This window comes from Carya illinoinensis, chromosome 14 (genome assembly GCF_018687715.1).
Source record: "Carya illinoinensis cultivar Pawnee chromosome 14, C.illinoinensisPawnee_v1, whole genome shotgun sequence".
Taxonomy (NCBI): domain Eukaryota; kingdom Viridiplantae; phylum Streptophyta; class Magnoliopsida; order Fagales; family Juglandaceae; genus Carya; species Carya illinoinensis.
Window position 1 is genome coordinate 27,778,954 of NC_056765.1, and position 26,001 is coordinate 27,804,954.

At 34.7% G+C, this 26,001-nt stretch overlaps 2 protein-coding genes across 2 annotated transcripts in view; one reads left to right on the top strand and one right to left on the bottom strand.

The window, feature by feature from the left end:
* Nucleotides 1–5,807, top strand: part of LOC122294478 — a 99,074-nt gene extending 93,267 nt beyond the window's left edge. The window contains exon 4 of the transcript XR_006237649.1: nucleotides 5,594–5,807. The gene's annotated coding sequence lies outside the window, so the exon portion shown is untranslated. The remainder of the gene's footprint in view (nucleotides 1–5,593) is intronic.
* An 11,424-nt stretch (nucleotides 5,808–17,231) lies between these two features.
* LOC122293969 lies at nucleotides 17,232–19,357 on the bottom strand. The gene is made up of 2 exons (XM_043102430.1): nucleotides 18,149–19,357; nucleotides 17,232–18,061 (listed from the first exon to the last, which is right to left on the bottom strand). Exons 1-2 carry the CDS (start codon nucleotides 18,584–18,586, stop codon nucleotides 17,387–17,389), a joined length of 1,113 nt encoding a protein of 370 aa, XP_042958364.1. The 5' UTR covers nucleotides 18,587–19,357; the 3' UTR covers nucleotides 17,232–17,386.
* Nucleotides 19,358–26,001: the final 6,644 nt, after the last annotated feature.

The window sequence follows — 26,001 nt, forward strand, 5'->3', positions numbered from 1 at the left end:
TTTCTATAAAGGGCCATTCTAGGGTACGTAGGATGAAACGCCTTAGTTATTGAAATATGAATCGGATGCATTTGCAAAATTTACTTAGATTAATTTGAATGATATTTTTTTTTTAAAATATTAATACTGCCCAGTTTTTCTGTCTATGAAATATTTTTCACGACCAAGGAATCTCTAGTGCGCAGCTGTTTTATGATAATTGATTTCCAAAGCAAAAAAATGAAGAATGATATACATAATATGTTTTACAACACATTTTACAATTATTTTTTAAAATGAGATTATTATTATAAAATATCTTATAAAAATAATATCATTTTATAAAAATATCATCATTTTACCTTATTTTATAATGATAGAATAACTCTATTTATCATCCTTATACATCACACATCATATTTATTTTAATTTTTTTTTTAACTTTTTTATAATAAATACGTTATGTATGGATTATAAGTATAATAATTCAATTAATTTAATAAAAATAATAAATAATATTAAAATATAAAAAATAGTTGCTGTGCAGGATGCATTGCTTGATTTATTCTAAACAAGAAAACTCTATTTGCACTCCTGAGAAGTAACCCCCGCGTACACGGGCCTTTACGTGGACAAATGAAACGCTGCATGTCATATGATCAGCCGTTGAGTTCAATCTCCAAGTTCAAATGCTTTTGCTCCCTTGACCCTTCCCTTCGTGTCTTTATCACTGTCATGCATCGCAGATGCGAATCTGCTTCCCCACGATCAAGAACAGCTTCTCAACTTCATCTTCTCTTATTCTTCTCACCAACCCCAACCCCAACCCCAATCCCAACCCACCAAGCCGCGTGCTCTCCCTACCTCCGTCTTCTCACAACCCCATAAAGCCCGAAATCCCAACCCACCAAGCAATGCCTATTTTGCCATACTACAAGTTTCAAGTTTTTCAAGTTAATGCTGCTTGAACCAAGTTTGGGTTTAACGAGGATGATATAATGGCTTTCTTCGACTGGATTTGAATTGTGTTCCGAGCGGCTGAGGAAATTCTATATATTCTTAGTTTTATTTTTCACTTTTTTTCTCTCTTTTTGTACTTTTCATTCACTTTTTTTTAAATAAATTTATTGGATGAAGTGTCAGCCGATTCTCCCGTGGACCGCACCCGTGTACCTGTAGAAGAACTCTTCTGAAAAATATTGTGAAAGTATTGCATATCGTTACTCAAAAAAGATATGATAAAAGGACGAGGCTCTGAACCTCTTACAATTGTCGTACAGATGTTTGGGCTCTAGAGGGCTGGGAAACGAGTCCAGTTACAAGATTTGTTTGGGTAAATATTGTCTGACACTTTTGTCAGGAAACTTTGTCCGATAATTTGTCAGGCAGTTTGTCTGACAATTGTGGTGCAGTTGTTTGGAATTGCACGCCACCACTCCCCCAACATCTGACGAAAAGAATGTCGTAATTAGTAGATTGGAAGCTGGTACGGCCACAGTCAGCACTTTAGTGGTTTTTTTTTTTTTAAATATGAATTATCTTAATATCTTTAAATATTTATTTTTTTAAAAAAAATTATAACATTATTAAAAAATACGTCTTTAATTACAAAAAATAAAAATAAAATAAAATACCAGCGACAGCTCGAAGTAGTGACCTATCATTATTCTAGTAGATTATCCGCTAGTCCGCAAGCGAAATTAATGCTCTACAAAGAAATTTTTAAGGTAAGAATAATGCTTGGGTCCGGGTATCCTTGGTGAGAATTTATTTATTTATTTTTTTAATTAAAAATGTGTCTTTTAATATATTTATAATTATTTTTGAAAAAAATATATTTAAAGAGTATAAAAAAAATGCTTAAATGATAGGATTCTTATAACTCGCTCAGAGAACTTTCTGTGAGTTTTTTAAGCTTTGTGAGAGTGAATTTTTTCTCAATTGTTTTAGGGAAAAAAATATCATCTTGAAACATGAAAAAGTTCTTTTTTAGCTTTTTGGTACACACGCACAACGCAACGCACCCATATATATATATATATATTGGATCATTGAATCGCTGGGTCTTTTTTGTCCTTCCTTGCGCGCGGTGATTGAAAGCGGTGAAGTTACTTGAGCTCATGGAGATCGTACCTGTGGAGAACGATGAATCGAACAACTTCAAAACCCTGTTATCATTCTATTTCAACTATCTATGGAATCGAGTGGCCGGTCGGTTTCTTGCCCACTTCGGCCTCTAATTTTCTCGAGAAAATATCATATCTCTATGGCCAAGCAACTCACGCCTGGTTCCGGAGGCCCAGAGAATGTCTTCCCCTACCTTTGAGTGGTTCTATGTATTTAACTCATGTTTAAACTTCTGCGTTAGGAATGATTATGTAATTAAGGTACTGATGGGTTTCGTTTTTAATAGTCAGCGCCTTCGAGATTTCTTTTCTTCCAATGCGTGATGAGTGTTCTATGTGCCCCTTCAAAAAAAATAAAAAAATAGTTGGGATTGTTATTTTGATTCCTATGAAATGCTGAAATGTCTTTACGTGGGCGGCATTTTGACTGAAGGTAAAGTTTCTAAAACTATTGTCTTTAACTCTTCAACAATGTGATATAACTTATTGACTTAGAAAATGGATTCGTTTGCTTACTAAGCATGCTACGTTTGATAAAAATAAATTTGTTATTTTGGGAAGGAATTAAACTATTGGTTAAATGTTCTGCACACCAGGGATTGGAAGAAGCCATCTAGAGTTTATGATGTTTTGGAAGATATTTTAGCGCACACCCTTTTCAGTTTGCATAATATCCTGAAAAATTTGCAATTTTGGAATCTAGGGCGGAGGTTAGTAAAATATATGATGTATCCCAATTGTTATTGTAGGTTACCCATGAACTTTTAATTTATGTTATCTAATTTTTCCTCATTTTTTCTGTGATTTTATTTCGTGGATCAAATGCTCGTAAAATGCACTTTATGATCTTTGAGAGAGGGTCACGGGCTTTTATTCAGGGAATAGTTAAGTTGATATGTTACGTGTTGCCGACGGTTCTTCCATGCAGCGTCTGTGCTGGTCTGTAGCATCTCACATATATGAGAGAATAAAAGTAGTTGCTTACAATCTGAGCTTGCTATATATATATATATATATACTAGATGGGAGCAACGTGCAAAGCACGTTTGTCTAATTTTATGAAATGATTATTTGTAAAAAATAATATATATTTTATAAAAATTATTGATGTCACTTAATAATTTAAGGCATATTAGAGAAAATAAAAAAATTAGTTCAAAATATCATATAATCCAATACATGTTTATAACATCTATAATTTTAGCAAAGATGTATACGAAAAATTTAATAAAAGTCTAACATAAACGGTAATTCAAAATATGTGTCGTTTGATGTTTGTATTATTATTCATCAATTTATGTCATCATGTAGACGATCAATAGAGACAACATTGAAATTCTTATTTTTCTGTTGGTTGAGTTGATCAGAGACAACATAAAGTTAAAACATAATCTTTTTATAAAATTTGTGGTATAATATTTTCTATATATAGCATATATATAAATCCTAAAATATATTTTGAAGTTGTTGGCCGAATTTACTCTTTCTTGATTAGCTCAAGGATCACGGCCTTTGTCACGTACCCATCATAACAAGCCTACGTGTGGAATATGACTTAGCGGAAGTTACGTCCTACTACCATGGGAAAAGAAAAAACACTTTGATTAAACACACTTGTATTATATATTATATGAGATTTTTAAATTTGAAATATTCAATAATCTGAGTTAATGAAACGTATAATACACGTATATTATACTTAGGGATTTACGTCTTATGCACCTAATACACGTGTATATGTTAAGGAAAATGAGAAAAATATAATAACTAATCTTTAATTACTTATTATTATATAAACTATTAAGTATTATTATTATTGTGATTAATAAATCATATAACAATATTAAATGCTATCTCTCTCAATATTTATGTCTTCATTTTATATGTCAAACCGTTAAAACAAACGGTGTTAACTTTAACGGAAAAACAAGAAAAACCGTTAAAACAAGATTTTCCGTTTCATACACACTTTTTATATATAGAGAGATATTTGGCTCAGGTTTGCTTAACCTCATTCTTGGTTTCATTTCAGGCATCCAAAGAGTATTGGGTTTTCCATTTGTTTGTAAGTAACAAAAATTCTCAATCAACACAAAGATGCAGCCTCATTTGCAAGATGTATAACAAGAGAGTCACTTATGTAGGATTGAAAGCAGATACAAGAAAGTCATGAAATTGGACCATCTTAATATAGGATTTTTGCCTTTCAGCCAGATATTTCTTTGAACACTTTTTCTTCTCTCTCTGAATGATGACGTTTCGGATTTGCAGAAAAACATGGGGAGTCCTAGATGTTCGTTGCCGAAGCCAAGTTGCGGAGGTTAAGACTTGCTCTTATCTCTCCATTCTTTTCCTGGGTGCATTCTTGCTAAAAGAAGTAACAATTCTATGTTGTAGACTTGACGTGGATTTGATACAATCCAGGAACTCTGCTAAATTATCCTTGTGTGTGCACTTCACAAACGATATTCTTTGGCAAGAGAGAAGGGAAAGCAAATCTCATTCAATCCTCGTTGCTGCTCTCTTCCCCCCATTCTCTCTCTCTCTCTCTCTCTCTCTCTCTCTCTCTCCTCTCTCTGCTTGGTCATCCTCTCTCTCTCCCCCCACAAGCCATCACACATAGCAGGAGATAAAATTTGATTGGAGACGCCATGGAAAATATTGCAGATGACTGGGTTGTACACAGATATTTTTTATCGACAGACAGGATCAAGTCATCATCCTCATGAAGAACCACAGTAGTTGCTGGTACTACAACAGCGAGAATAACAACTGCAAGGGGATGAAGACTTTGATCAGGAACTGGAACGGCTTCTATCCGAACCATAATGTCAAGGGCATCTGTAGGAGCTTCATTCTTGAGCAAAGTTGAGGGGCAGGGGCAGGGAGGGAGGGGGGAGGGGGGGTGAGATTTACTTCCCTGTGTGGGGTTCCACAACTGCAAGGGATGAAGACTTTGATCAGGAACTGGAACGGCTACTATCAGAACCATAATGTCAAGGGCGTCTGTAGGAGATTCATAAAAGCTTAGTTCCTCCATGAGCAAAGTTGAGGGGCAGGGATAATTTCTTGGGTTTGTCCAAGCCATTCCTATTTCACTTTGATACAAAAGGCACCTACTTCTGCTTTTGTCCCGGGAAAGGAAGAATGTTCATGGTTGCCAAAAGATGGGTTCTATTATGGGAGAAAGAGAGCAGCAAACCCGCCTCCTGGACTTCCCTGTGTGGGATTCCACTCTTGAAATGCATAGTGTCGAAATGTGATTGGAGGGTGTAAAACTCCCTTATTCACCGCATCCAGTCCCTAGCTTCTCCCTTTTAGATATGTCAACTCTCTCTCTCCCCTCCTCTTTCCTTCCACGTATGCACAAGTATGACATACACGTTAGGATGTAGGGTTCATTTTTTATTTGGGGAAAGATCGTACGGTTTGTTACTGTTTTTAGATGGTAAATCTTAGCTGCTCTGATGTGATTGATGTATTTACAGGAAATAGAATGTACAAGTTCCTGATCTAGGTGGTTCTGATGCTGCTGGTGAAGATTGTTCTGCTGCCAAAAGAAGGTTTGGAAAAATGTTGTTTTGTGACTTTAGGATAGTGAAGAAAAATGAGGTATTTTATGAGGAATATTTAATACTTTTATTCATGAGGAAACTTAGTGACAATGATGAAAATGACAGTGATGATGAGTCCAAGAGAAGTAAGATGTTCAACACTTTTGTTAATACACTGTCAAACTTGTTCTTGATATTTAAGGAGATGTTCAACATCTTCTTATTCTATCTTTGTTACATGAATTATGCATGGTTCATTTGTTATGGTGTTCAGGCGAGCTCCAATTTGGATGTTTGATGGTGTAAGAATCTTTCTTTTCCCTAAACTTCACAAGTGGCTGCGGAACATATGTTTTGGAATTGTGAATTGGTAAACAATCGATATGACTGGATGAGTTTTTTGAAATTTGTTTTGATATGTAATGTAACAGAATACCCATGCATGTAACTTGTAAGATTCCTTTCAAGACAATATCTAATTAGCTTCTGTTTTGATAAATTACTTCCTTTATTGCAGGAGGAGGCTAGCCGCACAACCAGCAGTGGCGGAGGAAGGGTAGGGGTAGAGGTAGAGATCATGGGCAAGGTAGTCGAACAGTTGAGAGGGAGGTAGCTGCTCACTCTGAGAAGTTTGAAGATGATTCCAAAATTTCCAAGCACAATCAAGATCTTGAGAGGCTCAATAATGGGGCAGAAACCAAAGACTTGAAGAAACAAATTCTAGCTGATAAAGGTACTGAAGATGTACCAATTCAAAATTTTGACTTGAACGTGGTCTTGGATGAGAATGGGGACTCGACAATTGTATCTGTTGGCTCTGGCAGTTCATCTGCTGAGCCTGTTCTAGAAACGTAACATGACGAATACCCTAGCTGGTCCTTATCTGAGACATGGAAAAGATGGCCATTGATCCCATTCAACTCGCCAACTCAAGTAGAAGAATAGATGAGGATGAGGAAGATTACGATGAAGAGGGTTGAATGATCATGCAGTGTCAGTACTAGTGTTTGTAGTTACTTACCCCAAATAGGATGGCGGTTGTTATTTTCAGATATAAAAGTAGATTTCAGGTTAATATTGCTCTGACAGAGGGTTAGGGAGTAGGAAATAGGAAGATAAGCAAAAGTGCAAACACCATTGTCGGGTACGTACGTATGATGCATGAAACCCTAGTTATTTTGGGCATCTTTAGACGTTTGTATTATATGCTTATGTATCGTTTACTGACAGTTTCAAAGCTATTGTCTTCCTGTAGCAATGGAAGTTGTAAAATTTGTGCCAGTTTCCATGTTTCGGGAAGCAAGAATATTAATTGTTAATGTTCCTGGTGTGGAAAATTTGGTGGTTGGATGTTGAGTTTCAATGCGTAAAGCAGCAAAGCAAGTGGAATTGTGGATGGATACCTTGAAAAGTTAGTTAGAGAAAGATAACAAATTATATAATGGCTGGAAAAGATGGCACGATTCATGACTGAACCGATTGAATCATATGACATAACAAAAAGAAATTAAAAATATACTATATGCATTGACAGTCTTTATATCTTCAGAAAGTAGTCGGTGAAAATAATTAAAACACTTAAATATAAAATTGTATTCTTATTTAATTTAAAAATAAATTACATGCATCTGCAAAAATAAATTATATTAATTTGCATGATATATTTATTTTTAATTTATACTGCTCAATTCATAAAATTGGCTAGTTATCGGATTGAGGCATGTTTAAGAATATAACTGTTCTAAGATATTCTCATATTACTTTATTATTAATTATAGACTATTTCATATTTCTAAACGAAGTTTCGTCGTTAATGCTTGTCATTTGTGTAATAGTTTTTACTCCGGAAAGTCCTGCTTATTTTTGACAAACTATATTTTAATTAAAATGACATTTTTATAAAACAAAGTTGTAAGACACTTTTTGACGATGATTCTCCCTTTCAAACATGATAATTGTAAGACACTTTTTGACGCGTTTTCGATAAGACATTCAAAACCAGCCTAACCTATTGGGCCTGTCATTATAAAATGTCATCATTCATGATGTATAAACTCTTGAGCCGATAGCCATACGTCATTGCTCCATGGACATGCTCTTCCTTTGGAGGCTCCAGTCACGAGATGATACGTACAGGGTCGACTCAATAGATTATACGTCCTAAGATGATGAGTTTAAATAAGTCCTTTTTTTATGCCAGATTAATTAAATAAATCATGTAGAGTTCATTAATTAAATTAGATTTTTCTCGTCTCTTATCTATATATAAGTGAAACGAATACTATTTATAATGTAAAACTTTGTTATGCCTATGAAAATTTTAAAATAAAATAAATATTAACAAAGAGCAATAGAATCAAAGCAAGTGGGCGTGCTTCACTTTGTAAATAAGTTGATATAAAAATTTAAACTTGCAATGAAAAGAAGTGGGAAAATGCTCTGTATCCTGAAAAGCATCCCAACATGAATGGTCCCGACACTTTTTTTTTTTTTTAATTGTTTTAAAAATAAGTGTAATCTACTGTTAAAAAACTAAAAAAAGCCAAATAGCCTTCTCAAAGACTTCTAGATGGGTGTAGCCTGTCCAAAAAAGTGTCTAAATATTTATATTCGGAATCCGGAAATGGGTTAGAAAGCATAGTCGTTGAAAGAGATGTAGATTTACGTTCAAAATTTCAGACTTTTGGTTTTCCTAAGTGAAGTTATAGAGTCTCTATCTTACAATAAATAAGAGAAATGCCATCATGTCCGTTAATTTATATTGCTCACTAATTTGTCTATTTGATGTGATACCACATGGTAAATAAATAAAAAATAAAAACACAAACATAAAAGAGTAAAGAGAATGATCTAGAATTTTAATATTCATTTTTTTATATTTTTTTCAAGACTATTTTGTTTTAAATATATATTTTTTAAATTTATTTTTCATTTAATTGAAATCGGTGATTGTACGTATCATTGACATGGTCTAATATATTTAAGGTAAATATTTGAGGAAAAAAAAAGAAAAAGAAAATGACATTTGAGCTCAAGCCACAAATTGCATTCATATTAATTAGAAGAAAGAACCGCGTGATACATGCACGACCAAAACATGCATGCACAGAAGAAAAAAGGGGCGACAATCACTTATCAAAACTAATTAATTATATATTATATACGAGTAGTGGTAGACATGAATAGGACAAATGATAAATTTCATACGGTCAAAAAGCATCGTTATTATCTTAAGGGTGGGGCTAATATGCTGCTTAGCTGTTACCGGGCACTGATCGTGTTCTACAAATTTGTTATAAATTATTTTAATTTATTTTATCTAATTATTATAATTTTTCTAAATTTTAAATAAAATATAATATATAATTCAATTATTTCAATTCACAAAAAAATAACATTAAAGAATAATATTTTATTCAACTTTCATCTCATCTAATCTGTATAACCAAACAAGGTCATATTAATTCGTTTGGTTATATATATGAGATAAGATGAAAAATCTGTGAATAATAGTAAGATAATTTGTAAATAGTAGTGATATCGTTTGAGTTAAGATGTTTTACAGGGTTTTGAAAAATGATAAAGAAAAAGTTAAATAAAATCTTATAAATTTATAAAATATTGTTAGAATATAATTTTTTAATATTATTTTTGTTTTGAGATTTGAAAAAGTTGAATTATTTTTTATGTTTTGTTTGGAAGTTTGTGAATTTTGCAATTATTAGATGAAAATTTTAAATATTTGAAATTGAAAAGTATTTGTGTTTAAATGTTATTTGGTTGTTGAGATTAGATTAGATTAGTTGAGACCATCTATGAAATCAAATGAAAGTTAAAGGTTTAGTTAAAATTTAACTTTGCTTCAGAATAACTATATCATGAGAGATCTTTATATTATACATTATCTACTTTAGAATTTAATTTGAAAAATAAATTTTGATTTGCTACAATACATCTCAAATTTAAAAAGTTATAATAGCAAGTTAAGGCTTACTTTTATTATTTGTTTTTTCTTTGCTTCTTCTACATATTTTTTTCCTACAAATGTGATAAGAGTTATGCTATATACAATTATTTTTACATATTTCTTGTGCATTTCACTAATAAGATTAGACAAAGAAGTTCTTTTATATTAATAAAATTTAAGCAGTCAATTACATTAGTAAAATACGTAAAGAATACGTAAAAATAACTGCATATAAAATTTTTACAAGACAAATACCTCTTATTAAAAAAAATAGAAGAGGAATGATTTTTAAAAATAATAAAAAAATAAAGAAGAATTATTTTAATAGAGTAAAAATGAATAGAGATAGATGTGATGTTTTATTTTATTTTATTTTTCTAAGCAAGTAAACTTTAATAAAATAAAAGATGGTACATGTTAGGGGGTAGGGTTCTCCAACAAATACCCCAATACAACAACCACAGTACAAAAGTGGTAAAAAAAAGAAAAAACAAAGATTTTGAGACCAATTTCTTGGTCACTACCTAAGCCCTACCAAGAGGGTACTGTCTTAAAAGACGTTGAAGGTAAGCCATCGCTGGAGACGATGTAAATGGGTGCACTGCAGTCCATTATCTTGAGATATTTTTTGGAGAGGTCTTTAGTCCTTTTAACAAGATCACCGGTTAAGAAAAGTGAAAATCTAGATAGACTGATGTCGGAAGAGCAGATTTGTGACGAAATAACAGTCAACCCGCGCCTTTAGAATGGCGCATGAGGGCCACGCGCCGTAGGTATTGAGGTGGGCTTGGGCCTATCTGAAGGATCGGAGGGAGGGGAATCTGCTGGTGCAGTGTGTGTAGCGGGCAAAGCTGTCGGAGGGCAGCAGCACATGAAGACCATGCGCGGAAACAAGTCGCGCGTGAGGGACACACCAAACATTTTGGGCACGGTTTTGCATCGTCCCAATATATCAACGGTAGGGGAACATCATGGTGGGGCATGTGCCAACTTTCCATAGCCAGAGTGCAACAGATCTGTGAAAATCCGAGCCGGTGGACAAAAACTTCCATACCGTCCTTCCACTTGTACAACAATGAACGATGTGTTTCAAATTTAGATGTGTAGCTGCGTTTTTCTTTTGAGTCATTTTCAACTCTATGGCTCTCTCGCTAACCATCTCCTAGTTGTAATTGCTCTTCCCTTGTCTTTCTGATTTTTCCGATTTTTCATTTTCTTTCCATGTTTTGTCATTTTCTTCCCAATGAAAAATATCTGTCATTTTCTTTCCATTTTCAACAAGTGTATCTTTTGAATCTTCCATGGGGGCTTCTTTTCATGGATTCTGATATTTGGAAAGCGGGTTTTAGCGTGGAGATCTTTGTTGGGTCTGAAATTGGCGATGGTGATGGTGCATCTGGTGTACACTGGCATTCTTTTTCTATTTGATGAAGATTTAATAGAAAAGACAAAAGGAGAGCCATGGTATGTTTGTGTCTCTTTCCTCAAACAAATTTTGGAATTGGGCCTTTAAGATCTTGTCAAATTCTTCGGTGATTAGTGCTGCTACTTACCGAAGGGGAAAGATATTTATGGTCTGAGCTATTCTTACCAAATCTAAAACTTCAAGTTTGAGGAAATTACTATGAGGCATTGCTGAGGACGTTTACCTATGGATTGTTTGATGTGATCTATGAAAATATTGGTAAGAGAAAATAAAATAAAAAGAAGAAATGTGACAAAATTGCAGACAATGACGACCACTAATGTAGATGAAATGTACCCACAACGACGACCGCTGGCCTCGAGCGACGACACTCTCTCTATTTTTCTGGATTGGGTTTCATATTTTTGGTTTCTGCCTTTCTTCTTCTTTTTCTTATTATTTTTTTTCAGCTGACCACGTCAGTCGATTCCCCCAAAGGTACCCAACCTTGGGTACCTGTAGTAGAATTGATTTATATATAGGTAATGGAAAGAAAAAGGAAAAGGAGATGGAGAGGAAGGTGGACCCGAGACTCACACATTCCTCTCCGACGAAACCGAATGGAAGGATGAGTTCTTTTGAGAGAGAAGTCAGAGCTTCTCTTTCTAGAAAAAGGAAAAATGTAGCTAGACAGACGTGATGTTTTAGAACAAAAATAATATAGGAAAATGTCATTCTCATTGAGTGGAGTGCGGTTATTGAGAAGAAAAATGATACTTGCAGTCGTAAGTGTGTAAGCGCCGCATAATTATTTACAAAAATTGAATAAATAAGGGACCAACATAAAAAGAAGATTATTTGTTTGATAGTGAACTCCACTCTTTTTTAAATTGATTGCACGACGCTTGTACATTTTATGATTGTTTGTAGCATTACTTGAGAAGAGAATATTTACCGATTAATTTTTTTAATGATTAAGAAATTGTTTTTTAATAAATTTGTGTGTCTTATTTATATTTTTAAAAAATATTTAAAGGAGTAAACTCTGACATACGAAAAGTGTTCTCTCCAAACTTAAATTATGTGGATAAACTACTTGTATTACCAGAATTCTCCTTTGGGAGTGAACTCTGGCATACAAATTGTTTACTCTAACTTTACTTTGATAAATGAACTAGTAGTGGCACCAAAATCCTCATTTGGAAGTAGATCTTCACACACAAATTTTTAACTCCAGCTTTACTTTAATGGATGAACTAGTAGTATCATCAAAATCCTCATTTGGGAATAGATCTTGACACATAAAATTGTTCACTCCATCTTACCCATTTTTACTATAGAGTTTAATATTTTTTCCATCCAAAATTAAGAAAAATCTTGTACCTTTAGGTAATCAATCTTTTCTTTAATTTTGATGCAAACCAGTTGCCCCTTATGGGATACAAGAATAATATATATATATATATATATGGCCAACCATACAATAAAATCAATAAAAAAAAACGTAATTGAGAATTTTATAACTAATAGCCATAATTCAAGTCTAAATAACTCATACATTTATATGGCTTACCATACAATAAAATTCATAGGAAGCAATAATTAAGAATTTTTATAACATATAGCCATAATTCAAGTGCAAATAATTCTTATATGGCCCACCATAGAATAAAACTCATAAGAAACAATAATTACGAATTTTATAACTAATAGCCACAATTCAATTTTAAATAATTCATATATTTATTAAACAATAAAGCACATGCTTTGAGAGAGAAGAGAAAGAAAGATTTGTTTTTTGTTTTTTGTTTTAATTTTTATTTTTATTTTTTATGCTTCCTTTATTACCAAAGTGCTAAGGCACCTCTGCGCCGCCGTTACAAAGTCATTGGGAAGGAGGTTCTTAGCCTCTATCTGACACCAAACATCCTCCCTTCCTTTTTTTTCTTTCCTATAAACATACTCAAAAGAGATTCGTGCCACCAAACTGAGGGGATCTCCACATGAATGGCGGAGGCGTTCTTCCATACTAGAGTACTACCAACAAGGGCATTTTGACCACCCCACGCTGCCCACTGCTGACCCATACGGTGGCCCATTCCTCAACTCTCTCTTTAACCTAGCATAAACACAATACAAGCAAAATGGGAGAAAAATAAAACCCAAGTACAATTTTGAATCCAAAATCCTTCCATATACATTTCAACTTGCAATTTCATGAATATCAATACATAGGTACAACAATATTATGAATATGTGCTAATTGGAACGATCATTTGAAATTCCTAAACACTATCGCAAATTTATTTCTCAGATCAAAAAGACACTCAACTACAACATGATAAAAATCGAGAAGCACACGAAGGCCATATATAAAATCAATCAAATAGATATTTATTTACTGTATTTTATCGAGATCATAAAATATTTGTAACCTGACACTCTAATACTACATGTTAAATATTTTAATATGAATATTAATAATTGGATCTTTGATTTTCTATAATCTACGATGATAAATAATAACTGTTAGAAAACCTACGTCCCTCAATTACAGTTTGATAGAGATTTTGACATGACTATGAGAGAAGGATCACCCAAATAACTTTACATCCTAGCGTCTTCCGATTGTTAGAGGCACAATAATATTGTACGTGAGAACTCTTAACCCCTCGGGACTATTTATAGACTTTTGGCCATCAAGAACTCTAGAGAAATTTGTATCCCACCATGACTACATATAGAGGTATTATTGTCCCACTGTGACTTATTAAATAAATGATAATATTTGAGCTAGTCTAAACATTAGGATATGGATGTGTGGGACATAGAGTTTTAATAAAACTCTTATACTCTGTTCTCTCTTGCGTGCTGTGATTGAAAATGGGGAAGTTACCTAAGCTCATGGAGGTCGTACCTGTGGATAACGATGAATCAAAAAACTTCAAAATGCTGTTCTTATTCTATTGCAGCCATCTATGGAACTGAGTGCCGAGTTTCTTGCCCACTTCGGTCTCTGTTGCCTTCTGACTCGCTAGACAATTATAAGTATGCTACCTCTTTATTTTTCCAACTTGTTTTACATTTATTGTTTATATATGTCTTGTTTGGTTGCCAAGAAAGTGGATAAAAAGTATTTCAGAGTTCGCATTTTATCTTGTTTCCAGAGGTAATGAAAAACTCTACAAAATTTGGTTCAGTACTTCTCACTATATATGCCGCCTTTTCGTAAGGTTCTTGTTTTGAATTATCTTTTACTTTGAATTGTTGTAAGTGTTGTATTTTTATAGGATCTCATATTTATTCACCTTTTTTTAAAAGAGTGTGGGACGCTTGCATATTGTATGAAGGTAAATATCATTTGTTTTATTTTTTTGGAAAGAAATTAAACTATTGGTTAATCATTCTGCACACAGGGTTTTGAAGAAGCCATCTATATTTTATCTTTTATCTCATTATTATAATTTTTTTAAATTTTTACACAAAATATAATAAATAAATCAATTTTTTTAAATCTCAAAATAATAATAATATTAAAAAATAATATTTTAATAATATTTTATTTAACTTTAATCTTTTATCTAAAATCTTCTTATTTTATATCTAAATCCAAATCAGTACTAAGACCAACACGGCAACACCAAACATAAGAGACGAACATGCAAATCAAAGTCTTTTCGGATATTCTCCTCTCTTTTTACTTTTGCTTTTCGTCTTTCAATCTTTCTCATTGAAGAGGGCCCATTTTCCTTATTTTAAGATACGCAGTTGAGAACAACGTGATGAATCCGGTCTCACGGTGGGCCGTGCAGAAAATTGCTGTCGCAGGAAATCTCGACTCCTCGAATGATAATTGCTTTCTAAAGCAAAAAAGATGCGATAAAAGGACGCGACTCTACAGTTTGTCAATTGTTGTACAATGTTGTCAAGAAGATTAAAGCTGGCTTAGAGCATCCCCATCCGGTTTTCCATTTCCATCCTTATAATTTAATTCAAAATTACATTTCCTCAAATTTATCCCTAAATTTTATTCATCTTCTAAAAACCTCCTACATCTCATTCCCCATCCCTATCTCTATTCTATTAAATAATATTTCTCTATTCTTTTTTTATTACTTTATTTTCTCTCTTCCATTTACAATCCTAACTACTAACTCTTTTGTCTTATTATCTTTTTTTCAAATATCACTTTCTACTAAATATTTATATGATTTTGACTACCCAATACAGTATTTTTTCAAATCATTAATCGTATTATAAAAATAGTAAATTTTATTAATAAATTAATCCATTTTCGTACGTGATGGAAATTTTATTTAGAAGAGTACTCTTTATCAATTAAAGATTAATGAGGATCCGTAGTCACGTATTGATGTTTAATTTTTTTAAATTGGTTGTAACGGTAATATTACCTGTCCTTTCTCTAACGGTCATATTTTTTGTCCTTTTTACAACGGTAACATTTTTTGTCATATTTCCAACGGTAATATTTTTTGTCTTTTCTCTAACGGTAACTTTTTTTGTCTTCTCTCAAACGGTAACATTTTTTGTTTGTAGTGTAACGGTAACTTTTTCCTCTATAAATTAGCATATTGCTAACATTCACATTCTCACAAACTCAAGTCTTATTTCATTTATAGAGCAGAGATTCTATTCTATCCTTTCATCTCCCACTCCCTTCATCAAATGGCTCGTACCTTCTTTCGCAAATTATTGACATACGTATCATCTGAAGATGATAGCGATGTTCATACTGAGGAGGTCGATGGACAGTCATCGAGGCAGCGTGACAATAGGCAACCACGTAAGTTTATTCGGCGTGATCATGCCCAGGGGCACGAGCGCCTATTTCGTGATTATTTCGCAGAAAATCCAGTATATCCCTCGAATCTATTTCGAAGGAGATTTCGGATGAGCCGTCCCCTATTTCTTCGTATTCTAAATGAGGTAGAGTCTTACGAGCCGTATTTCGTCCAGAGAAGAGATAATGCCGGAAGACTCGGTTTATCTTCTATGCAAAAAATAACCGCAGCCCTTAGAATGCTGGCGTATGGGGTTACTGGAGATTTTATGGATGAATACATACGTATCGGTGAAAGCACTGCAATGGAGAGCCTAAAAAGATTCTCTGAGACAATAGTAAATGTTTTTTCAGATGAATATTTGCGGTCTCCAAATGCTAATGATATAGCCCGATTGCTGTTGGTTGGTGAACAACGAGGATTCCCAGGAATGCTCGGAAGCATTGATTGCATGCATTGGAAGTGGAAAAATTGTCCCGCAGCGTGGAAAGGTATGTACTCTGGCCACATACATGAACCAACTATTATTTTAGAAGCAGTTGCTTCATATGATCTTTGGATATGGCATGCATTTTTTGGTATGCCCGGTTCACATAACGACATTAATGTGCTAGAAAGATCTTTTATTTTTACGGAACTTGCTCAAGGGCGTGCTCCTGCTGTCAATTACACTATCAATGGCAACGACTACACTATGGGGTATTACCTTGCGGATGGTATTTATCCCAAGTGGCGAACTTTTGTGAAGACGATTCCATCACCACGAGGGAACAAGAAGAAAAATTTTGTGAAAGCACAAGAATCCGCAAGAAAAGATGTCGAGCGTGCATTCGGGGTACTTCAACAACGATTTGCTATCATTCGTGGACCTTCCCGAATGTTCAAAGTGAAGGACCTAACAAATATTATGAAAGCATGTGTTATTTTACATAATATGATCATTGAAGACGAACGTGATGATAGTGAGAGTCTGAACATTGAGTATGATCAACTTGATGATGATCTTCCAGAATTGTCACGCAATCATACAATTGAGCTTACGGACTTCATCCAGCGTCATCATCATATTAGAGATAGCTCGGCACATCATCAGCTCCAAGAAGATCTAATTGAACATCAATGGTTATTATATTCCCAACATTAGCATAAGTGCATGCAAACTATGACCTCTTTTCCTTCGTGTTATTAGATCTTCTTGTTTGAGTTGATATGGCATGCATTTGTATTTCCTTCATGTTATTTAAGATTTATGTTTAACTTAATTTGCTTTGAGTTTGCATTAGTATTTCCTTCGTGTAATTGGTAACTATGTTAATGGTAAAACCCTTTTAGTAATGCCTTTCCTTGAGTATAAGCTTTGCAATCTATATGATGATGAAAATTTTATTTTTAATAAAAATAAAAATTATTATAACATATTACTTGCACAAGCATATTGAAGCTACAATACTAATGTTAAAAAATACAATCACATGTTTTTTATACATTTATCATTGTTCAGAACAAAAAATAAGATGGCCAACTGAATTTGGTAATATTAAAAAACAAGAAGTTCAATCTTGAGAAGTACTGCGTCTCGCCATGATTTCCCTCTGGAGTTGCTGGAAGTATAACCGCTGCAGTTCAGGCATGCCACTCACGTCCATCATCATAATGCGCTGATCACTTTCTTTCGTGGCTAGCTCCACTTTCTGCGCCTCCAACCTTAACCTTTCGTCCTCATGACGAATTTTGGCGAGCTCCTTTTCCCTCTCAATTACCATCTTCTCGGCCTCCAACCTCAGTCGTTCATCCTCAAGGCGTAATTTTTTTTCCTCTTTTTCCTTGTCATACTCCATCTTCTCGGCCTTCATTCGATAAAACTCTTTCTCCTGAGCGCGTGACTCCTCCAAAAGAGTATACTTCATCTTCCTGAGTTGGAAATTTTCCTCTGCTTGCTTGCTTTGGGCCTTTCGTTTTCCTTTCTCAGCTTTCCTCCCAATTGGTCGGTCCAGCTCGATAACTTCATTTTCCATGACTTCATCCGCCTCCATATCAAAAGCTGAATCAATTGTAGCGCCAGAACATCGAGTTGGGGTCGGGGATGGGGACATCGTCTTCCTTCGTTTTGGATCCTCCTTTGTGGTGCGCCAAATCCACTTAGGTTGGTCCTTCAACAGGTGCCAGCAATGCTCAAATTGGAAAGAGCATTTCTCTAGCGCTTGGTACATAACCTTGGCCTTGTCGAACTTGCATGGAAAAAAAAAAACAAATGTTAAACCAATGTAGAAGATAAGAAATTTTAGAGTAAAACAAGAAGGATATCGAATTTTTACCTTGTCTTGGTCGGTCATGCCACTCTGATTTAACCCTTCAACTTGGGCTAGTTTCGCACAAAATTTGTTCGTGGCCTTTTGGATAACCGACCACCGATGAATTAGAGATTTTATTGTCCGCTCAGTTGTGGTTTCTTTAAATTGCTGGAAGTACTCAAAAATTTTTTCCCAGAGTTGGGAGTGTTTTTGATCTGTTCCCTGAACGGCATCAAGGCTACAATTTAGCCAAGCGGAGACAAGTAATTTGTCTTCTTCGGGGGTGAAATTCGCACCCCTCACTGATTTCCTAACACCGATGGGCTCGTTAGGGGGTTGGGTTGGAGAGTCATGCAGGGTTAACGGAGAACTTCCACTTTGCCCACCGTAAGTGGGGTCGATTTGAGGATCTTGACTAAGGAGGTTCGTGAAGTACATACTAGTCAAGTCTTGTGAATCCATCTCTAAAAAAATATATAGAGATTAGAAAAGATATCACCACAATGTTTGGTTTTTGATCAAGGCTCAGGAACCGAATGGGTTACAAAAGATAAGATTGCCACCCACTCATGGCTGCAACAACCGGTTGCCACTACTTGGATGCCGTCCGGGTTACCTAGCCACTGAGGAGATGGCAATCTATATGATGTATCCCTACATGCGGTTGTCATCATCACAGCCGAGGGGGTTGAGTTTATACATTTATTCAGTTATCAGAACATAATACAAAACACCAACATCATCAGCATGCAGATCATGGAAATTTATATAAGAGCATCCCCATCCAGCTCCACATTATTAATATAACATAATTTAATATGACAAAGGGCTCAGAATGGTGTAAATATGCTCAGCATGCGTAAGTAAGGTGGCGAACATCGAATGGCTGCAAAACCCCACTCGAACCCCAATTGCCTTTTGTGGAAAGTACCACAAACTGCAATATGGTCATCTGAATGAGGATTACCCCGCCATATCGATGGGTCCCCTAATACACTAGTGACCTACCAGCACTATAACCATCATCATAGCCTATTAATAGGTCCCCTCCCCCGAGATATATGAATAACTGCAAAGAATCCAAAAAGATTGCACAAATTCAAGCAAACTACAAGGAAACTGTCACAACCACAATACTATTATCCAACAAGATTGTATTGATCATAAGAATAGGCAAGAGATCTAGCTATAGGATCTACACGGTGCAAAAGGTGTATACTATTATCCAACAACCTAAATAATTTTTTTTTACTTTTTTTTTTATAAGTACATCAATTTTAAGCCACAATGTAATATATATAAAGTAGAAATAATAATGTCCTTTCACAAGGTTCAGAAGCTGATGAATCAAGAATTATAGAGTCAAAAAATGAACATGTGCAATGATCACAAGCTAGACTCCTCGAAGAACTCCTGTAACATAGCATATACACAAACACAAGAATATGCAATAAGAAAAGGGATGGGGATACGTATTTCGAAGGTAATTAACCCACCAACACAGTGATTATGGTATGTGGTTTCAACTAGCAAGGAAAAGACATATTCCAGATCAATGGTAACACAAAAAGTGGCAATGCTCAGAAACATATTCCAAAGTACACACTAGGCATTCTATTCACTTTTCATTGAAGTTTCTTACTAAAAAGAAAAAAAAAAAAGCACATGCATGGTCAAGCTACAGCTTAAACAGCAGTTGAGGAATCACAACTAATATTCTATCACAAAATGGCAACATAAATAAGGGCAACAGATTTCTCAAGCCTCAAAATCCATTCCATACCAACAAACTCCCCCAAATTCTCCTCAAATCCAACAACCCAACACACCAAGAAGTCACCAAAGCCACAATGGCAACCAGAGCATCTCGGCTTGTCAACCGGAAGCATCAACAAATTATAAATGGTAAAAGATGAGACAAAAATCCAAAAAAAAAAAACAATCCGTGCGAAACCCAGCAAAATTTTCTCGGCAGCCAAACACCAAATCAATGAATATGCAATACTCAAATAAAATATCCTCAAAACCAACAACCCAACACAGCAGGAAGTACTTAAACCCACAATCGTGTGTTGTATTTTCTCAACATCAACTCAATCAATGGATCAGAATAATAAGAAATTTTCAAACATGAGCTTCGTCATTTTGCACGGAAAAAATTCCGTGAGAAATCAACAACACTTTCTCGGCAGCCAAACGGTGAAAGTATTATGCAATCCCCAAAGAAATTCGTACCCAACGAGAGAGCCGAATGCAATTATCAAGATGAATCACAGAGTTCCCCCAAATTTTCCAAATATCACAGCCGAGCGAAAGGGGAAAAGAAGACCTCAAGGTGAAGCTCAAGGGTTGTGGAGATCTTACCGTGCGTGCCGATGGAGACCTGCAATCAATGGTGGAGCGCAAGAGGGAGGGGCCAACGGTTTACCCTAGCAAGAGAGAAGGAAGACGCGGGGGGGAAAGGAAAATCGTTGGGGATGGGGATGCGATGGGGATGTACAGTCGTTCCCCATCTATGGGGAACTCCTGTACAGACCCTAAACGAAAACCCCAAAATGGGGAACCGGATGGAGACACAAAAGTGAGCAAATCCCTAAAATTTTCCCCAAAATTTAGGGATGGGGATGATATAGGGAACCGGATGGGGATGCTCTTACGTGCCATATCTTTTAAATATATTATATATATTTATGTTAATAATTTTATATTTATATTAAAATCTTATATAATTAAAATGAAAGTAGTCCTCATGTGAAAACGAACAGTTATATATTTTTATGGAATGAAAGTATTTTATTTTATTTTATTTTATCTTATATAATTATTATAATTTTTTAAAATTTTCATATAAAAAGTAAAAAATAATTTAATTTTTTTCAAATTCTAAAATAATAATAATATTAAAAAATAATATTCTAATAATATTTTATTCAATTTTTAACTTTCATTTCAACTTACTATTCAAACGACATCTTAAAAAATTGTGGATAAGGATATTAAACTATCTATATATATAAAGATATGTAATTCTCCATCAGTCATATTCATTAATGTAAATAAAGATAAGCTAGAAACCCATATTCAATATGAAATTTGTGGGGATTAACAATTTAGAAATAATCGATTCTTGCAAATACTTGATCAACGATGACTAAAAGTTAGCATTCTAACAATTTTTTATTATTAAATTTTCTCCCAAACTTGCTTATGTGTTTGAGTACTGTTCTCTCAAAAAGTAGCTAGTATAGCCTACAACTTGGAAATGATACTCATAATTTATATATAATTTTAAATATAATAATATTTTTTTATTATATTTAAATTCATCAACTCAAAATTAAAAATCAAAATAAATTATTTTATTATATAATTGTTTTACTAATTCTATTATTTCTCATAGGGGTGAAATTGTAAGCATGCGGTCCAAAATCAAAACCAAACGGAGTACTTTTATATATGTATAAAATCGGCTACTGAAGGGAGAGAAAATTGGCAACGTCGGTTTCAACATGATTTCAATCGTTCGTTGGTGTCTCGTCGGCATCAAGATGAGGTAGAAACTTAGAGAGAGAGTGGTCGTGCTGTGTGAGAGAGGAGAGAGAGAGAGATGCACGGCAGATGGCAAAGTGCTGCACCATTGTGTGAGAGAGGAGAGAGAGAATATGAGAGATGAGAATCGGGAGAAGAAGAAGGGATGCAGTATTAAATCTTAACTCCAAACAAAGTCGTTGCATTCTATATTTTTTTTTTCTAACCGATACAAGCAATACGATGCCTAATTAAGATATATATAAAATATATATGTATTATATCGTCCACGGTTTGAATCTCATTCAAATTGAAACCCAACCGGCCTACATCAATTTCATCAATTTCTTATTATAGGTCGACAAATTCTCTTCCAATTTCAACATTCTGAACTCTGGCGGCCGAGTTCATGTCGATCGATTCCATCGTTTATTTACAACCGTAGTTTCTGTTCTCTCGTAGCTCCACATGAAATCAACATCTATTCCATAAAATGTAGGATTACTCTGTATAAAGGGATCCGCATCTGGGCCCCACCACTGCCCAAAGTCTGACGATCAAAGTGTCAATTCCAACCGTGGAGTATCACTTTCGAAGCTACTGTAGTCGGTAGCAAATTAAAGCCATGTTCAAATGGAAAAATAATATAATCTCATTTGTGTTGTAAAATAACATTGTAAAATTGTATGACCACCTTGAGCTAGCCGTCAAATGCACAGTGCATAGTGCCAGCATAGTACTGCATAGTAACTGGCATAGTAAATGGCCGACATCGCACAGTGTGCATAGTGCCAGCATAGTACTGCATAGTAACTGGCATAGTAAATGGCCGACATCGCACAGTGCGCATAGTGCCAGCATAGTACTGCATAGTAACTAGCATAGTAAATGGCCGACATCGCACAGTGCATAGTACCAGCATAGTACTGCATAGTAAATATGCACAGTACCAGCATAGTACTGCATAGTAACTTGCATAGTTCTCTTTGTACGCCTATATATATCGTTGAATTCTTTAAGAAATTCATAAGTTTCATAACTTCTCTGAGTTCTATCTCTCTCTCTCTCTCTCTCTCCTTTCGATAGTTTAATAACACGTTATCAGCACGAGAGTTCTGACGATTTTGAAGCTAATAGTCCTCTACTTCAAGTAAGTCTTTCAATATATTTTTTTATAGTTTTCAAAATGAATATGAAATATTAAACATACTTATGTTCTTGATTTATATATGTAGAAAATGTCAAATCTTACAAAATTGGAATTCGTTGCTCTTGACATTTCTGGGAAAAATTATTTATCTTGGATCCTTGATGCTGAGATCCATCTGGATGCAATGAACCTGGGAGATACAATTAAAGAAGGAAATCAAGGGTCCCTGCAGGACCGTGCTAAGGCAATGATTTTCCTTCGGCACCATCTTCATGAAGAATTAAAAACTGAGTATCTAACGGTGAAAAATCCACTTATTTTGTGGAATGATTTAAGGGAGAGATATGAACACCAGAAAACTGTAATCCTCCCAAAAGCTCGTCATGATTGGATGCACCTGAGGTTGCAAGACTTCAAGAGTGTTAGTGAGTATAACTCTGCACTCTTTAAAATTAACTCGCTATTGAAATTATGTGGTGAAAAAGTCACTGATGATGACTTGTTAGAGAAGACATATACTACTTTTCATGCCTCGAATGTGCTCCTGCAGCAGCAGTATCGAGAGCGAAAGTTCAAGAAATATTCTGAACTTATATCTTGTCTTCTATTAGCTGAGCAGAATAATGAGCTTTTATTAAGAAATCACCAGTCACGTCCTACTGGTTCTATATCATTCCCTGAAGTGAATGGTACTAGATTTACATCATTCCCAGAAGCGAATGGTGCATCTTTTCAAAGAAAAAGAGGGCGTGGACGTGGTAAGAAAAACTATAGAAGTGGAGGTCCTAGAAGTGACCACACTAAAAGGGAAAATAATAGATATACACCGTACCACCAGAAGTGGTTCAACTCAGACAAGGGCAAAGGTCCTCAAAATAAATTTGTAAAGAAATATGAAGATGAATGCCATAGATGTGGTATGACTGGACATTGGTCTCGTACCTGTCGTACAGCTAAACACTTGGTTGACTTATACCAATCTTCCATAAAAGAAAAAACAAAGAAATTTGAAACAAATTTTGCTGAACCATCATATGCTTTAAATTCTATAGATGGAGAAGATATTACAAGTCTTGATGTTTCTGATTTCTTTGAGGATTCTAGTGGTAGAGTTGATCATGGAAGTGTTCCTTTTTAATTAATGTATTTCCTTTATATTATTGTAAAATATTTTTATTCTGTAATGTTTTTTTTTTTAGTAATGAAAGTTTTATATATTTTGTAGAATCATGAGTCTTATTGATGAACTTTCTATCTCCGAGATGAATAATAAAGATGTATGTCTGGCTGACAGTGCTACAACTCATACAATTCTTAAGGATAAAAAATATTTTCAAAATCTAACATTGAGTAAAGCCTATGTTCATACCATCTCCGGTTCATCGAATCTAATTGAAGGCTCCGGAAGAGCTTATATTGTGTTGCCTAATGGCACCAAATTTTGCATTGATGATGCTCTATTTTCTTCACAATCCAGAAGAAATTTATTAAGTTTTAAAGATATACGTCGTAATGGTTGTCATATTGAAACCATTAACGAAGACGATAAAGAGCATCTTCTCATTACTAAAATAATTTCGAGCCAGAAGCTCGTATTAGAAAAACTGCCTGCCCTCTCATCTGGATTGTATTATACAAAAATGAGAACAATTGAATCACATGTTGTAATGCACCAGAAGTGCATTGATCCTAAAATATTTATGACTTGGCATGATCGCCTTGGACATCCGGGATCAATAATGATGAGACGAATAATTGATAATTCGTATGGGCATCCCCTAAAGAATCAGAAGATTATCTTACCCAATGAATATCCATGCTCTGCATGTTCTCAAGGTAAATTGATTATCAAACCATCTATCTCAAAGGTTGGTTTTGAATCTCCATCGTTTTTACAAAGGATTCATGGAGATATATGTGGGCCTATTCAACCATCAAGTGGACCGTTCAGATATTTTATGGTTTTAATTGATGCATCAAGTCGATGGTCACATGTTTGTTTACTTTCCACTAGAAATGCTGCATTTGCTAAACTTCTTGCACAAATAATTAAGCTACGAGCACAATTCCCTGATTATCCAATTAAAACTATTCGATTGGATAATGCAGGAGAATTTACATCTCAAGCTTTTGATAATTATTGCATGTCAATAGGAATAGATGTTGAACATCCAGTTGCCCACACACATACTCAAAATGGTTTAGCTGAATCATTGATTAAAAGGCTTCAGCTAATCGCTAGACCTTTACTCATGAAATCAAATCTTCCTATTTCTGCTTGGGGACATGCTATAATTCATGCAGCATCATTAATTCGAGTTAGACCATCAGCATATCACAAATATTCACCATTACAGCTTGCATTTGGTCAGCAACCAAATATCTCTCATCTTCGTACTTTTGGATGTACTGTATATGTTCCAATTGCACCTCCACAACGTACAAAGATGGGCCCTCAACGTAGACTTGGGATATATGTTGGGTTTGATTCTCCATCTATTATCAGATACCTTGAGCCTCTTACAGGGGATATGTTTAAGGCACGTTTTGAGGATTGTCATTTTGACGAATCCATTTTTCCAACAATGGGTAATGAGAAGTCGGTGCCTGAAGCACGACAAACATTGTGTAAAGAGAAGTCGGTGCCTGAAGCACGACAAGAAATTACTTGGGAAAATAAAGCTCTTTCCCAATTTGATCCTCGTACAAAAGAATGTAATCTAGAGGTTCAAAAGATTATTCATTTGCAAAGTGTTGCAAACCAATTACCGGATGCATTTACTGACACTAAAGGTGTGGTAAAATCATATATTCCTGCTGTTAATGTTCCAGCAAGGATTGCAGTCCCTGAAGGACAAGTTGCCAAAATAGCAATAGGCGAGTCTAAGATACGCCTGAAGCGTGGACGGCCTATTGGTGCTAAGGACAAAATTCCTCGAAAGAAGAAAATACAAAATGAATTTGGTACTCCTGAAGAATCCATACCAACACAGGCCATAAGAGTAATTGATGCTCATGAAGAGAGTAAATCTCCTGAGAAAGAACCTCCTGAAGAGGTATTTCATGAAATGTCTTCCCTTGAAGAGGGACAGGTACTTGAAAATAACGAGATCTCGATACATTTCATGAATACAGGAGAAATTTTGAATAGAAATAAAACTGTTGTCGACAACATATTCTCATATAAAATGGCTCTTGA